Source organism: Lagopus muta, chromosome Z (genome assembly GCF_023343835.1).
Source record: "Lagopus muta isolate bLagMut1 chromosome Z, bLagMut1 primary, whole genome shotgun sequence".
Taxonomy (NCBI): Eukaryota; Metazoa; Chordata; class Aves; order Galliformes; family Phasianidae; genus Lagopus; species Lagopus muta.
Window position 1 is genome coordinate 70,461,309 of NC_064472.1, and position 15,993 is coordinate 70,477,301.

General features: G+C 39.2%; 1 protein-coding gene across 1 annotated transcript in view; it reads left to right on the forward strand.

The window, feature by feature from the left end:
* Positions 1-15,993, forward strand: part of SVEP1 (sushi, von Willebrand factor type A, EGF and pentraxin domain containing 1) — a 126,089-nt gene that overhangs the window by 73,888 nt on the left and 36,208 nt on the right. The window contains exons 21-31 of the mRNA XM_048932431.1: positions 843-939; positions 1,655-1,768; positions 2,603-2,716; positions 3,472-3,673; positions 5,164-5,321; positions 6,486-6,687; positions 7,282-7,457; positions 8,607-8,731; positions 11,641-11,764; positions 12,297-12,467; positions 13,583-13,756. Coding sequence (XP_048788388.1) covers positions 843-939; positions 1,655-1,768; positions 2,603-2,716; positions 3,472-3,673; positions 5,164-5,321; positions 6,486-6,687; positions 7,282-7,457; positions 8,607-8,731; positions 11,641-11,764; positions 12,297-12,467; positions 13,583-13,756 — 1,657 coding nt within the window. The remainder of the gene's footprint in view (positions 1-842; positions 940-1,654; positions 1,769-2,602; positions 2,717-3,471; positions 3,674-5,163; positions 5,322-6,485; positions 6,688-7,281; positions 7,458-8,606; positions 8,732-11,640; positions 11,765-12,296; positions 12,468-13,582; positions 13,757-15,993) is intronic.

The window sequence follows — 15,993 nt, forward strand, 5'->3', positions numbered from 1 at the left end:
TGGAGAGAGTTCAGCCAGTCCATGAAAAGTAAGTTGATCATACTTGGTCATTTTATGGCTTCCACATGCTGGATTGTAGAAGTTACTACCAGGAACCTAAGTCCCAGTTATAAAATCTTTATTTTGCTCATTACCGTATAGATATACTTGAGGAGAGGCAAGCAGAGTTCCCTTCTGCTTTGAGTACTGCTTTTGAAATAGAGGCAAGTCCTCATGTAATAGAAACTACTCTACTGACAGTGTGTGTCACAGATGCTGCCTTACCCATCGCCCAGTCTGTAACTCAGACAGGGCCGCTTTATATGAATCAAAAGTGAAGATCATGTGTTAGAGGAGCAAAGCTGACTGGTGATAAGAAAAGATGTTAAATAATGGTTCCCATTAGGTGACAGACTTATCTGCCGTGATTGTGTTTGACCACATGCTCAAGGAATTCTCTGAATTCAGGTTTGTAAGCTGAGAAAAAATAACACCATTCACTGAAGCCCACCAATAGTTCACTTAATGACCAGTAACAGGAAGTAGGAAGTGATTAGCCTGCGTAAAAGGATGCAAAGCAGAGAACTCTCATAAAAAATACAGCATAGTATAAAATTTCAGCTGTTAATCATAGCTCAGAAAGTTCGAGGGGAGGAGCCACGGTGATCATGTTTTGGTAATTAAAAATAGTAATCCACATTCTTCTCTAGAAATAAGAGTAATTGGTGTGTAGAGGAGACAAAGGGGAAAGAGTAGAAGTTAAGTTACAATCGAAGTTCCACATTGATTATAGAGCGTGCTGTTTAGAATGAGAATATTTTGTTCCACATTTACTGTACTTGTATTGTTATTGCCTGTGGCAGGTGTTTCATGAATGTTTCCTGGAGCCATGCCACAACAATGGGACGTGCAAACAGTTGGGAAGTGGATACATTTGCATATGCCCAATTGGATATACAGGTAAAAAATTGGGGAAGCAAAGGGAAAAGCTGAGATGGCTCCAGGTCTTTAACATGAGCAAAGATAAAGGAGCAGAACGTTTCAGTGCAAGAGTGTAGGCTAACTATAGTGGAATAAGTGGAATGTCTGTCATAGATTTATAACACAGAAGTATTAAAAGAGAAGAAATAGTTCCTCATGTTCTTGCTGAATTATATGATGTTTGTCAAAAGGGAATTACGAGTGGGATTTCTTTAAGTGGTTTTAATAAAAAATTCCACGGAATTCAGTATGAGTGAATTGAGCAAAGCTTTGTGGATTTGAAAGTTCTTTGCTTAGTGATATTTATGATTAGCAAAACCTGGAAGTTTGCACTGTAAACAGCTAATCCCACCAGATATTCTCTTTCTTCTTCCTGTAAACTTCATGGTTGCTCCAGAGCAAACAGATAACTTGTAATCAAAAAGTCCTTGATCTGTTAGTTGTGATAGAATATTAACTGTTACCATCTGGAAGTGATCAGACTGTTGTCTCATATTCTTCCTATGTTTTTTTGTCTCAGCTTTTTGTCTCAGGTCAGTGTTACAATACAACCTAAGAAAAGATAACTAGAACATCTACTAATGTCCACAGTTGATAATCGTATTTTGCTACATTAAGTAATTGTAACTTCTGTAGTTTTTGAATTATTTCCTGTTTCATTTCCATGTTCTCAATCCTTTATTTTGCATTGTAGGCTTGAAATGTGAAACAGAAATGGATGAATGTAAATCCTCTCCTTGTCACAATAATGGAGTGTGTAAAGATGGCATTGGGACCTTTGTTTGTCATTGCAGGCCAGGCTATTCTGGTAATTTAATTGTTTCTTCTTCAGAAACGTATTATTTCTGTGCTAGGTAGATAATACAGAACAACAGGGCAGTGCTAAATAGAACCGTAACAGGAAACCAGACAGATATATAGGCCAGAAGAAAGTTGTACTGTACATGAGTAGCTTCTGAAATAAAAAGGACAGTCACTCTGAGAGCATGTGCTTCTGTTTGTGATATTTTCTGAAGATGAAAAAAGGAAATAAAGAGTGAAGATGAGGAAATTAGTAAATAAGCACAGGGAAGATGTTTGTGAAATTGAATATGGCTTGATCAGACAAAGCATTTATGTAGTTGCATTACTGTAGCCCTGAGTTAATGAATAGCTTTTCTCTTATCTTGTTCCTCAGTCTTTTTAACTGCCACCTGCATGCATGTCAGAGATGTTGAAATATGTGGGAAACTAACATGCTTCAGTACTTTGCCAAAGTACTTAATTTCTAAATATAAAAGTAAGCTATTAGAGTTTATCATTTGGCAGCAGATTAAAAGGAAGACGTGGTGTTTTCCACCAGGAAGTGGACTCCCTTGTTAAGTTTATGGCCATGCGTATATTGACAGCAACACTTGCTGAGTATTTTTAAAACTTTATAAAGACAAGCCGTGGTCTTGGCATGTTCCATGTCCCATCAGCTGAGTAATACAAATGATCTGTTTCAAATGTTTTTAACAGTGCAGTCAAACATGGAGTTTTATCACTTGATTTCATCAGGCCTTTGTTATCCAAGAATTGCAGTGCAGTTCTGCCCTCCGTATTTGAACACCACATCATGTAAACCCAGACTGTGTTGATTGTGCCCTTTTGCTATTTGAAGGTCTCTTGTGTGAGAAAGATATAAATGAATGTAACTCCAGTCCATGTTTGAATGGAGGTCACTGTGTCGACGAGAAGAATGGTTACCAGTGCACTTGTGCAAAAGGATTCACAGGTACACTATTTCTTGTGAGCCAGATTTCTTTCTTTCTAATGCAAAAAGATGTCTTCCTTCCCTGACCAAAGTATTTCAGTCTCACTGCTATGTGTTACGTATGTGGTATGTTGATTGGTATGCTAGCTTCTGCAGGTTCATGTAGTCTCTGAGAGTCCCTGTAGTGCTACACTTTGGCTTCAGAAGACCAACTGGGTGATTGGTCTTCTATTCCAGATCTTGCCAATAACTTCCTGTGTGTTGAGGAAAGAACAATGCAATTCCAATTGATTGAATTAATTTGCTAAGAAAAAGTAAAATCACATGCGGTTTCTTTATTCGTCAGATCTTGTAACACAGATTCTCTATTTCAACAGAAATCCTCAATTTGACAAGGTACAAAATGTCACTTTTTTCACTTTTCACATTTTCCTATTATATTTAAGGTTCAAACTTAATGTCTTTTGTAGCAGCCTTCCATCAGTTGATCAAATTAGTTACTCTGCTTATTTCCTGATTCAGCCCAAATTACTCACACAGCAGGCAATATCCATTTAGATTCCTGACGTAAACATTAATTTCTACAATTACAAAGATGCTTCCTGTAACATTTCTCTGCCCAGTTTACCTCAGATGGAGTAAATACCAGTCCTGCCACTCCACTATTTGCTGTTTTCTAGAAAGTAGGCAACAGTTCTTGGAAACGAGCAATGGTTTGGTGACCTTATTTCAGCTTAAATAAAAATGCAGCTGAAGCTTTGTTCTTTTCTTTCTAGGTGCTCACTGTGAATCAGAGGTCAACGAGTGCCTTTCAAACCCATGTCTTAACAGAGCTCTTTGTGAAGATCGAGTTGGAGGCTTCTCCTGCAAGTGCCTCCCAGGTTTTACTGGTGTCTTGTGTGAAAGGAACATCGATGAGTGTCTCAGCAGACCCTGTAGGAATGGGGCTACATGCAGGGATGGTATCAACAGCTTCAGGTGAAAAATAAATGATATAAAACAGTGTGGAAAGTCAGGTCTGTTGTGGTGCTTCACATGTCTTAGGTTTCAGTGGGGTGACTTTATGCACACTAACAAAGATTTTAAAAGCAAAGAAGATAAATCCTAGTGCCTCCACCTTTTATTCCAAGGTAGACAACAAAGAAAATATGCAGAGCTTGATGTATAAGAATGCTAGGATTGTACAGTGGTTGAGTGAGAGGTTTATTGTGGTTTAATCCCCACTGGCAGCTAAGCCCAACACAGCTGCTGTCGCACTCTCTCTCAGTTGCTTAGGGAAGAGAATCCGGAAGGAAGCAGTGTGAAAACTTGTAGTTTAAAGTAAAGACATTTTGATAGGTAAGGCAAAAGATATTCAAGCAAGCAGTGCAATGTAAAGAATTCATTCACTGCTTCCCATAGACAAGCAGTTGTTCAGCCATTTCCAGAAAAGTAGAGCTTTGTCCTATGATAGTTTATTGGAAGTACAAACACTGTAACTCTGTAACACTCCTATGCTTCCTCTTTCTTTATCCCAGCTTTATTTCTGAGTGTGATGTTATAGGATATAGGATACCCCTTTGGTCAGTTTTGGTCAGCTGTCTTGGCTGTGTCCCCTCTGAAATTATTCTGCTGGCAGGGTAGAATGAGAACCAGAGAAGTTTTGACTCTGTTCAAGCACTGGTCTGCAGTCACTAAAGCTATTTTCATAACAACCCAAAACACGTCACCATACAAGTTAATGCAAGGAGGTTAAATCTATCCCAGATAAAACCAGGACATATTTAAATACTCTTGCTCCAAAAGAATTACACTTTTCTCAAATCTCAAGTGCTTTCTTTCTTCTGGAGTAACTGATGGTAGGACACGTATCTGATAATGCTACTTTTCTGAAGCCTACATGACACTTGAGAGAATAAAAAGGTCAAAATACACTATTGGAATCTTTCAAATTCTTATTTTTGCTCTAGTGTATCTGAACTCAGGTCTGTTATGAACACTGATAAGAATGTCCTGTTGCAGATCACAGTGAAGAGAAAATCAGCTACTATTGTCTGTCTTTAACAAGCCTTTCCTTCCCCAAAGCCCCAGAAGTTTTTGGGTTTTTTGGATATCTTGTTTTCCCTCAGAGTACTTCTCTTCCTGCAAGGTCAGGTACCTCTGTTCTGTAATTCTCTAGACTTGAGAAGGTATGCTTCACTCATAGGAATCCAACAATAAAGTCTCTTGGTTTCATGGAAGAAATGCAGACATTGGATTTAAATATCATATTATCCCTGTTAAGAACTAAAATGCTGCAGCCCTATCAGCTGATAGCATGCAAGCATACTTAAAATGAACGAACAGAATAAAACTGCATTTACTGTGTAGTATACATTCTGCTCATTTTTCAGCATATGGCCTCTCTATTTGCGGATCTGATGTCTTTGTCTTATGGCTGGAATTTTTTTACAGCAACCACATTTAAAGTGTTCTCTTTTCCTCCATAGGTGTCTGTGTGTGACAGGGTACACAGGACTCAACTGTGAAGTGAACATCAATGACTGTGCCTCCAGCCCCTGCTTAAACCATGCCACCTGTGTGGATGCCCTGAACTCGTACGTTTGTAAATGTCCTCCTGGCTTTACAGGCAGCAGGTGTGAAACAGGTACACAGGAATAAGTGTCAGAAAAAGGTGGCTTGACTGAATCTCTGGGTAGAATTTGCACTTGCTGAGCTGATTGCATACCACTTCCTCAGAAAGCAGATGGTAGAACTCAGAAAGGCTGAGTGAAGCTTCTGTGACTGCAGCATTAATGCATATAATTGCAAACAAGTAACACCATATGTGCTAACTCATATCTGCATGCATTTCTTTTCTAAAGTTCAGGTATAATTTTAAGACCCTTTATGTCTATCAAGTGAAATTTGTATGTACTCTGTGTATTTGAGTTAATTAGCTCTTTGTTTTTCTTCAGTTTCTTGCAGGACTTTGCATTATAGAGGTAGTGATGAGGGCCCAGTAGTCTCAGCTTTCAAAGCACGAAGGGTATCAACTTTCCTGCAGTCAGCTAAATTGTATCACATTTGATGCAATTCCCAAAGTAATGGTGGAGTTACACCACATAACCATGACACTCAACTCTGTTTGTCTTTTAGCCAAATCATGAAAGTCGTACTGTTTTACTAGTAGTTGGTGAATCTTTTAACAGCAGTTGAGAAATCATGTCAATATTGCAAAGATAGCAGAGAACATACAGGTCTTTTAGACCACATTCCATATCTGAGTTAAGTAGCACCTAGCTTTCAGGAGAGCTCCAGATGGTACATTTGCATGTAATATTCTGATAATGGATGCCACTCTGCTTTATGTACAGCGCAGGAGCATTCTACACCAGTGCAGTGTATTGCAGTTCAGGAGAAAAAAAACCACTTTTTGTTCATTTGCTGCTTTTTGTATATTGACCCCTGTGCATGAAATGCATTTCATGCATTGTGCGTGAAATGGCACAGGCTGATCACACCTTTTTGGGTTGTAGGATGGCAAATGGCTCTGTCAGTTCATTGTTAGGAGACTGAAAAGATATCCAGAGCTGTGCAAGGTCCTTGTTCATTCTTTGTTAGATGATCAGCTGCATTTTCAGTTGTAAAAGAAAGCGCTGTATGCTGGCTGATGCTTGACTGTTGTACGTTCTTTTTCGCTCTTATAAACAAGGGAATAGTTTTTGTAGATGGGTTCTGTTCCATTTTCTTATATTTGACTGGAATCCATTCAGTACCGTTTCTGGGTTTTCTGGAATGTAGCTCTGAAAACTCTTTGTCTTTGTTGCAGAACAGTCCTCTGGTTTCAATCTTGATTTTGAAGTCTCTGGTATCTATGGGTACGTTATGCTTGATGGCGTTCTTCCGTCGCTTGGTGACATCACATGTACGTTCTGGATGAAATCCACTGACACCACCAACTACGGAACTCCTATTTCTTATGCAGTGGAAAATGGAAGTGATAATGCATTTCTTCTGACCGACTACAATGGGTAAACCACTATTTTGTTTTTCTTAGCTTTCAACATGTCTTGAATTGATAAAGAAAACATAGCCAGCATAGACTTTAATCTCAGCTTTGCCTTTTTTGGGATAGGAAAACTGCATGCAAACTTTACCTGGAATTGCCCCATTGTTTTGTTTATTCACTGTTTCATTTCCTCCGTTTCTTGCTAAGTATAAGAGTAATGACAAGAAAATAGTGAAGTTTAAGAAGCAGAATTTTTCTGTCCGGAACTAATTTTACATCATTTAAATGACACCTTGAAACAGCGATTGTAAAAAATCGAAGCTCAGCACTCAGGATCTGATGCCAAAGGCAAAAGAGGATCCGAGTGAAAACTTTAGGAAAGCACCGTGCAGCCAAAACTTGAATCAACATGTTTTAGTACAGGAACACATTACATATTTCAGTGAAATATGCATATCATAGTAGTTCTCTTAGGAGGTACAAATACTTCTGGAGAGATTTCTTGTATGACGCAGATGCATTTAGCAAATAGCATTTCTTTGAGTCGTGTGGGACTGGCCATATTCTTCAAGTTGCTGCATGCAATTGAGTCTGCTTTCATCTTCCTTCTACGCAGTTGGGTTCTGTACGTAAATGGAAAAGAGAGAATCACAGACTGTCCTTCAGTGAATGATGGTAATTGGCATCACATTGCGGTCACATGGACATGCATGGATGGGGCATGGAGAGTGTACATTGATGGGAAGCTATCTGATGGAGGCAGCGGGCTCTCTGTTGGCTCAAAAATCCCTGGTATGCTTTGTTTGTGTTACCTCAGAGCTGTTGCCTAATTTTTGTTTTTCCTGCAGAATTTTCTGTACCTGCAAAGAAATGATAATCTTCGTGTTTTAGCATGTTTCTGACATTTAGGCAAGGATCTCCTTTGCACTTCTTGTTCATTGAGATTGTTCTTTCAGTCTTACTGAAGACCAAGTACACATTTCTGTGCTGAAGTAGACAGCTTCTTTTGAGGCTGGCACAGTTTAGTCCACAAAGGAGCCCATGTTGAGCAGCTTTTGGAATGGCTTTGAGAGAATATGTTTCCCACTCAAGAACCTTAAGTATACTGACATTTCCTGTAGAAATCTGTGCTGAAAGTTCATCAGATTATCCTTCTACTGTTTGTTACTCTCCGATGCCTTCCTAAAGCAATGCTTGCATTCCATTCTATCAAGATGGATTTTGCTATGTCATTATTTTCTGTGGTCAGTAGTCTTTCTGGTAATATCAGAAGAATGGAGAAGGAATAACTTTGGCATCTAATTGCTGTGAATGGCTTGACGTTAAACTGCTGCAAAGAGATTTGGTTTTGCTAGTGTTTTCATACCACTACCTTCAGGATTTACAAACTTTTGAAAAGCTCCCATACCAAAAGAAAAAAGAAAAAGAAAAAAAAAAAAAAAAAAAAAGCAGCGTGTTAGTCTGTGCACCCCGTGCTTTTCCATCTACTTTCCAGTAACATAGGTATCTCCAGAGGTAAGACCCAAAACTTGTACGCTCCATTACTCTTTGGTCTGCACTCTGCTGTGGCTTACATAATGCACATCCATATAATCTATGTGAGAAAATTTAACTTACGTAGCATGCTGGAATGTTGATTCTGTTCTAATAATCTGTGTGCTTCTCAGGGTTTGGATTCAAATTTAATCTAAGTTTTCCTGAAAGCAGGAAGTGCAAACTGGCACAGTGAAATATGCCCCTCCTGCTCAAAACTGTGTTTTGCATTGCACTGTAATACATCTCACAGTAAGTGCTGGCTAGAAACTGTGTCCTAGAGCCTACACTGTAAAAGTGCTAATAATATGGGGTAGCAAAATTTTGCTTTATTGTTCATTCTTCCTGTGGGGATTGCTGCTTTAAGATATTGTTTCCTGTCCCTGTTCTAATCTTCTCCGAGATTAGGTGGTGGTGCACTTGTGCTGGGACAAGAGCAAGATCAGAAAGGAGAGGGATTCAATCCAGCTGAATCTTTTGTTGGTTCCATAAGTCAGCTCAATATCTGGGACCATGTCCTGTCTCCACAGCAGGTGAGACCTTATTGCAGTGTTTGGGCATAATCATCAAAGCACAGGATGGATCTTTGAAAAAGCGTTCAAGGATCCGGTCTCTGGGATCTGATGAAGTTCTGTCTTAGTGTAATAAGCTTAGAGAAGCAAGTAGGGCACCTTTAAGAATAGGTAGAGTAAAAACAACACTGAAGTAACTTTCCGTTTTGACTGAGCTTTTCTGCACTAAGTTGCTTTGAAGGAGAAGCCGTTTACAAAAGCAAGCAACCTGTTGGCAGAGAGAGATAACCCAGTGAAATGATATCAGAACTTGTTTTATCAGTTCCAGTTCCTTCATCCTGCTATATAAAGCCACATTAAATTTACAATGGGAGGCATCATAATTTCAGTTCATGCATTAGATGCAGTGAAAAATCTTTGAGCTTTGTAGTCCCAGGAAAAGTCTATGTGATCAGTAGGACTGAATATTAGGCTGCATTTACTCAGGCACCAAAATATAGATTTGGCACTAAACTTCCACAGAGTTAAAAAATCACAGTGGATCAAAATATGTCTCCAAGGGCAGCGATCTCACAGACTCTAAGAGGAGCAAGTTTCAGTGCTTGGTTATCCATGAAGTGAATACTTTTTCTTGAAATCTAACTGCAAAGCCTCACAATTCTTCAGTTTGTAGCTGCTCTTTCACTGTGGTATGTTCACTGCGATATATTAAGTACTGATGCATGGGGATAATTGATCTCTTGATTTTCTGGCTGTCGACCTGTTCACACAGCAGGGATACTGTTATCTCTGTTATGGTGAGTTAGTGGTGTTTGGTAGCTAAAGGTCAGACAGAAATTATGAATCACTTGGTAACACTTGAGTATCAAAGACTAAATTCAAAGTCAGAGAGGGGGAAGGGGCTCTTCTCTTGATGTGATTTTAACAGTTGTGCCATTATTTGATGGTTTATCACTCTGTTGTGCCCATGATCCAAAATAATGAAATGAGCATGAAATAAAAAAGAAGTTAAGCCAAATCTTTGCTTCACTGTTTCTTTGTCCTTTTCTTTACTACTTTTGCTTTCTGCTGTGTTCAGAACTAATCTGCTGCTATTCTTGGCCTTTGAGATCTCCAGGTAATGCACTGACAAGTCATATCTTCAGGGTTTTTTGCACTTAGCAGTTAGGAAGCTAATGAGTATATGTATGATTATACAAGACACGCTGGTGAAGAGTTTAAGTGGGATTTTTTGAGTCTTTCTCAGTGTCCACCTCTCTTCAATGCTATTGACAGGGTGGATAAAATTCAAATTTACTTCAAATGCAGTGTAAATATAATGAAGAAGAAAGTCCTGCCTATCATTTGTAGTAATATCTGTATTACTTACCTGAAAAGATGTGAAACTTGACTGGGAATTAAGCCAAATAATCTTCCTTTAAAGTTTTTACCTCATTTGTTATAAAACTTGTGATACTAGATCACTACCATTATCTCTGCTATAACCAGTTTTGCACTAGCCAGCTAGAGCTATTCAGCAAGTCTTACTGTCTTATTCTTTGCCATATAGGAAAGTGGGGTGACATGGATATGTTGTGCTGTGAATAACAGAAAGGCTAAATCTGTTCTTTAAGATTTTTCTTTGTATGCTTTAGTTGCTTATCTGCATGCACTTTTATTTTGCATGGGCTCATTCTTTTGTTGCTGAATAGCAGCAGAAATATCTTTATATATCTTCATATGATTGGGGTTCCTTCCTGTCCAGCATTCTCCTCCATATGACTTTGAAGGGCTGATCCCACATCTGTTTGGTCCACACTGGAAAAATCTTACTGCAAATTCCTGGCAGATGCTTTGCAGCCCTTGTCCTTAGCTGTTTCCATCAGTGCAGACTGTTGAAGTGAGATACTTGAAATGGGCTTTGTTCTAATAGTCCAGGTAACAGTCTTCTCCAGTCTTCTCCAGTCAGAAGAACTGACTGGAGTTCAGGGCAGGAGTAATGTGAGAAAAATTCAGTATGAGGTTCGTGACACACCTTCCCTTCTCACAAAAACAAGCAGTGTAAATACACTGTTTCATCCTCTCAAGACTGGACAGAAGCCAGCAGGCCTTCTGACAAAGGCAGTTAATCCAGCTGCTGACTGGGAACTGGGCACACCTGGGTTTTCAGGGCTGGCTGTGCCCTGAAACTACGCCTGTGGGCTAGGTGGCAGTGCTGACATGTACCCAGGCCAATGGGCTGCTCATCTTGGCTCTTGTTAAATCATTTTTTCATGGTGCCAAAGAAAACATTTGTTTCTCACTGATGGAGAATTACTGGAATAACCCAGCAGCACAGCAGAGACAAGGAATAGGAAGCAGTCTCAGTAGCCTAATTACTAACATGCTCTCTTAATTGAATAATCATCTTTTCAGATCTTCACTCTTTAATATCTTAAAAGAACAGGAAATCCTTCATTATCCTTCTACTGCATATTTGACCTCCTCAGGGCTTGTATGGGTTTTTTTCAGCAGTTCTGTGGCTAACATATTATTACTTCTGCCCTGGTAGGGAGAAAGGTAGTGGATAGTTGTGTGGCAGTAATGCAATTTAATCCCAGTCACACTCTGGAACTATCTTTCCTTTTTTCTCTTGGATTTACAGTGAGCAAAAATAATGCAGAGTGAATTCAAAGCCCATGTTTTTCACTGGCACTTTCTTGAGGAATAATTTCTTATATTTTGCTTGCATGACAAGTACTCCTTTAGATATTACCTCTGCACATGCCCATCCACACTAGCTGGCTCATGAGTACAGAATAACAATTAATTCTTGCGCTAGGAGAGAGTAACATGACTCATTCAATGACTAGTTCTAATATCGCATGCTGACATGGAAGATTTTTCTTTTATAATATTCTTCTTTCACATGTTCCTTAAACATCACCTAATCAACTGTTTTAAATCCATAGGTAAAATCTCTGGCTACATCCTGTCCAGAAGAACTCCAAAAAGGAAATGTGCTAGCCTGGCCAGATTTCCTTCCAGGAGTTGTGGGAAGAGTGAAGATAGATTACAAGAGTGTATTTTGTGCTGGTTAGAGCTTTGTTTTCTAGAACCCTTTTTTTCTGGACAATGTTGTAAGACTTATGCTATGAGGTTAAATATGCTAGTTTGCAGCCTGTGTCCTACAAACCTTGAATAAATTATTTTGATAACTTAACAGTTGGAACATTCAGTCCTTCATTCCTCGAATTCCACAGTTTTGTAACAAAAGTTCATTGGAATCTCTGACAAAGATTTATTACTTCCTGAATTGAGATGAGAAAGAGTGAAAATGGTGATTGGTCAGAAGGAGGTTTTCTTTGTCTTTTCTTATAAAAGTAATTGCACATTATTAAAATACCTTCTGTCTTCTCACCTCTTTTCCTACATATTCTTTTCCTTGTGTTGTATTTTGATGATTCTCAAAACTATTTGAATCCAAGTAGGATGTAGCTTAGCATAATACTTCTCAATCTTTCTTCTGGATAAACTTACACAGGATCAAGCAGTCAGTTAAGAAATGTATTCCTGACAGCACATAAATATATATATCTCTTACTGTATGCATGCATTTTGTCCACAGATTGTCCATCTTTGCAAGGATCTGTACCACATCTGCGTGCCTCTTCATCTGATTTAAAGCCAGGGTCAAAAGTCAGCCTTTCCTGTGACCCAGGCTTCCAGATAGTGGGAAACTCTGTTCAGCACTGCCTTAACATGGGACAGTGGACGCGACCCTTTCCACGCTGTGAAAGTGAGTTGTCTCAGTGGGCTGGCAGGATTAGGAAACCTAGACTTCTATTTGGGCCCTAATGCTATTTATGGTCTCTTTATCCCTGTAACTATGATGTGGTTGAATCCATCCATGTTACAGCATATACAAACGTGCTTAAAGTTAAACTCAAGTTTTACTGGGCAGGAAGTACACTGTGATCTGATTCTGACACTTTTTTAGTCAGTTTCTAATGACTGTGGCAGAGATGAGTCCATTTGGATCATCAGATATTCTAAGCTTTCCTTCCCCTTGCACCAGGAATGTGGGAGATGCACAGGAAATAGTTGAGTCTGTGAGTTTCAAGTGTCACTGAGAATGTTTAGTTTGAAATAAAATCCTTTGTGTTAGTGTATTCTAGAGTAGTTTCTTTTAAAGACAACAAATACTTCTGCCAGGACTTAGAAGACATTTCTAGAAGACACTTTTGGAATTTTTTCTAGGAAACTAGGCTGCATACATACTCCTACCTTCTCCTTTTCTTTTATCTGCTCTGCTATGACTGCACATGGGACTGTAGTTGCATACGGTGGAGCTGACAGTATTTCTCTTCTCAATAGTACAGTAAATTAGCTCCAGAAGTAAGTTAGTGCTTGATCTCAAAACTAATCACAGATTTGGTGATAAATCAGCTTGGATCTGGAGAGATTTTTTTACTAACAGTCAAAGAGATGCTAAGGGTTATATATATGTCAGGAGCTCCAGTCTCACTGTGATCTCAGTTTAGTACTGTGACCTTGCAGTAATCTGCTGATTTTGCACTGTTCAATCACAGTAATATTGAGCTTGTTTTTCAGTAAAGGGAAAGAACAGGAACATACATACAAACTTAGTTTTCCTTTTTTCCTAAAGCCCATTAAAGGTCGCTGATTATCAGGGGAACAAAAAGACATCTACTGAGATCTTAGTCACAGATTTCTCCTCCAAAGCTAGCAGAATGTCAGGAGCTGGAAATTCTCTGACAAGTACCCACAAAGTAAGACTCTTCTTTACCTGCACTCAGTCGCTACTTCAGAAAAATTCTGGGCCCACGTGAAATCATTCTGAAGTCAGTTTGTGTTTGCTCTCCTAATATCTGTCCCTTCTTTTCATTGCAGGAATCAGCTGTGGAGTGCCTCCACCTTTAGAGAATGGTGGTTATGCTGCTGAGGACTTCTTTGCTGGCAGCACCATTACCTATCAGTGCAACAGTGGCTACTATTTGCTGGGTGACTTTGAGATGTTCTGCAAGGACAATGGGAGCTGGAGCAGCATTTCACCATCATGCCTTGGTGAGGCATGCCATACATACTGCTGTGTGGACTAGCCATCTTGGACTTCTGTGCTCTTGGGTTTGGGTGTGATTTCATTCTGAAATTGTGAAAGCTAGGCAGAATCTCAGAAATCACATTCCAAAATACTCACATTTTTGCAATCATGTGCTCAACACTGTTTCAAGCCAGGCCTCCAGTCGGGTACCTTTCTTTCTCAATCCTGTTGTAAGTCCCAAACCCTATACTCCATACCTGGTAAGCCTGCATTACACTCCCAGCCTCTCTACTTTCAGATTCCAGTCTTGGAATCCTTGCATTCTCTGCTACTGAACTGTGCATTTCCCTGCTCCTCAGCATGTCTGTCAGCAAGCAGCTGCAGCACTGAACAGGCTGAGAATGGACACAGCTCATATAGTTGCCATATCTTAACTTCCTTCCTAGTCAGCAGGGTCTGGTGTACCAGGTGTAGATTTAGGGGCTGAAAGGTGAGGAACCAGCACTCTGCTGCATACACAGGGCTTAAACATATCTTCTTGAAAGGCCATGTCTACAGCAGATCCCCACTGGAATACACTGACAGGCTGTACTCAAATTGCTGCTGCTTCACTCATGTCTAATATGGGTTGCAGGATGATAACCTGGCAGTGTTTATGTTTGATTTGACTGGTTGTTTTGTCCAAACATGCAGCTACAAAACATAGGTGTGGGTTTTTCTTCAGTAAAAAAGAGCAAAAGTCAAGTGAACAGCCTTCTAGTCCTGCCAAAATTCTCTTTGGAGCAGGATCCATCTTGTTTTAAAGCATTTAGTCCTTTGGGACTCTAAGAACCTCCTAACAGACCATCCAGTCTGATGTTCCTCTCTTTAATCAAAGGCATATAAACATGACCAGACTCAGAGTAAATGTTGCATGACTGTCCACATAGTTCAGCATCTCTGCAGTAGGAAGAATGATCTGGGAAAGGAAATTCCCTGTACTTCACCTTCTAGATTGAAGAAAAGGTGTGGAAAATGAAAAGAGTAAAAATTAAATTAAAACCCTGGACCATCCTTTACCTTTCTTACTCACTCTTAAGGCAGGCACTAACAAAGCCTGACACATAAGCCATACACCTATGCCCCAGGATATTCTTTTGCTCTGTTACGCATGACTCAACTGTCCTTCCAGTCTTTCTTGTCTTAAAAGAAACTACAGGAGGAGCAATCATTCCAGCTCTGCTGTGGTGGTATTTTGCATTCTCCTGATGCTTGTGTAATTGGCAACAGCTTTGATTTTAGTGAACCATTTTCATCCTGCCTGTCAGAAAGAAACTCCCTTTCTTTTTACAGCGCTGTTGGGATCTTTCATGCTGGCAAGACTCCTTCAGCAGTGAGGAGTTAATGCATTGATTCAGATCTTGTTTTTTTAACTGTATTACTTTTTCTTGCCTCAAAGTGGGCAAAGGTCGACATCTATCTTGTAGAAGGATTTTGAAATGAAGAACTGTTCTATCTCATAGTGCTGTGGCTTAACAGGAGGAATAATCTCTGTCACCACTATTTTTCAATGAGATATTTTGAAATTTGTCTCTTGCAATTTATGACCCATTGTTTCACCATGAACACTTCTATTCAGTCAGGATTTGAAATCTCATAGGAAGTAATTTGGGCTCAGGGATTTTTTTACTGTACAGTACCACGTGACATGTAGCATAAATTATCAATTGGCATTTCTAGGCACTGTTATCATATAAAATAGTTAATTATAATAACTGATGTATTTTGAACTCGTTTTAACTTTCCTGTCAGCTACAGACACTTCTCATTTCTGATCTAGTGTAAGTCTCATCAGCACAGATGGGTCTTTTCTGATGTTTTATGGTTCAGAATGTTTACCCCATTGACTAAATTTTCCTGTCTTAACATTTGGGAAGTTTGAGGTGTAAAGAATTTCTAAGTGAGTGTTTCATGCAAAAGTGAACCCTTTTAGTGTCTGTCCGAACCAGTAAACAACACATGAGCTACACTGAATGTTCTTTCACTGCTTTGAAACAAAACACTTTTGTGGAAGCACTGATGGAAGATTAACAGGATTTTTTCGTCAGTTTTTTCACATTTTACAATATTTTATAGTAAGTTTCCTAGAAAACATAAATACTAATTTAAAAATGAATCTTTTTGCTGAAGCATCCAAATTGTGACTGAATTAAGCAATTTTTAATTATGCTAATTAAAGCAACTCTTTTTGACAGTGAAACAGAAATTTGAAGCAAATGTG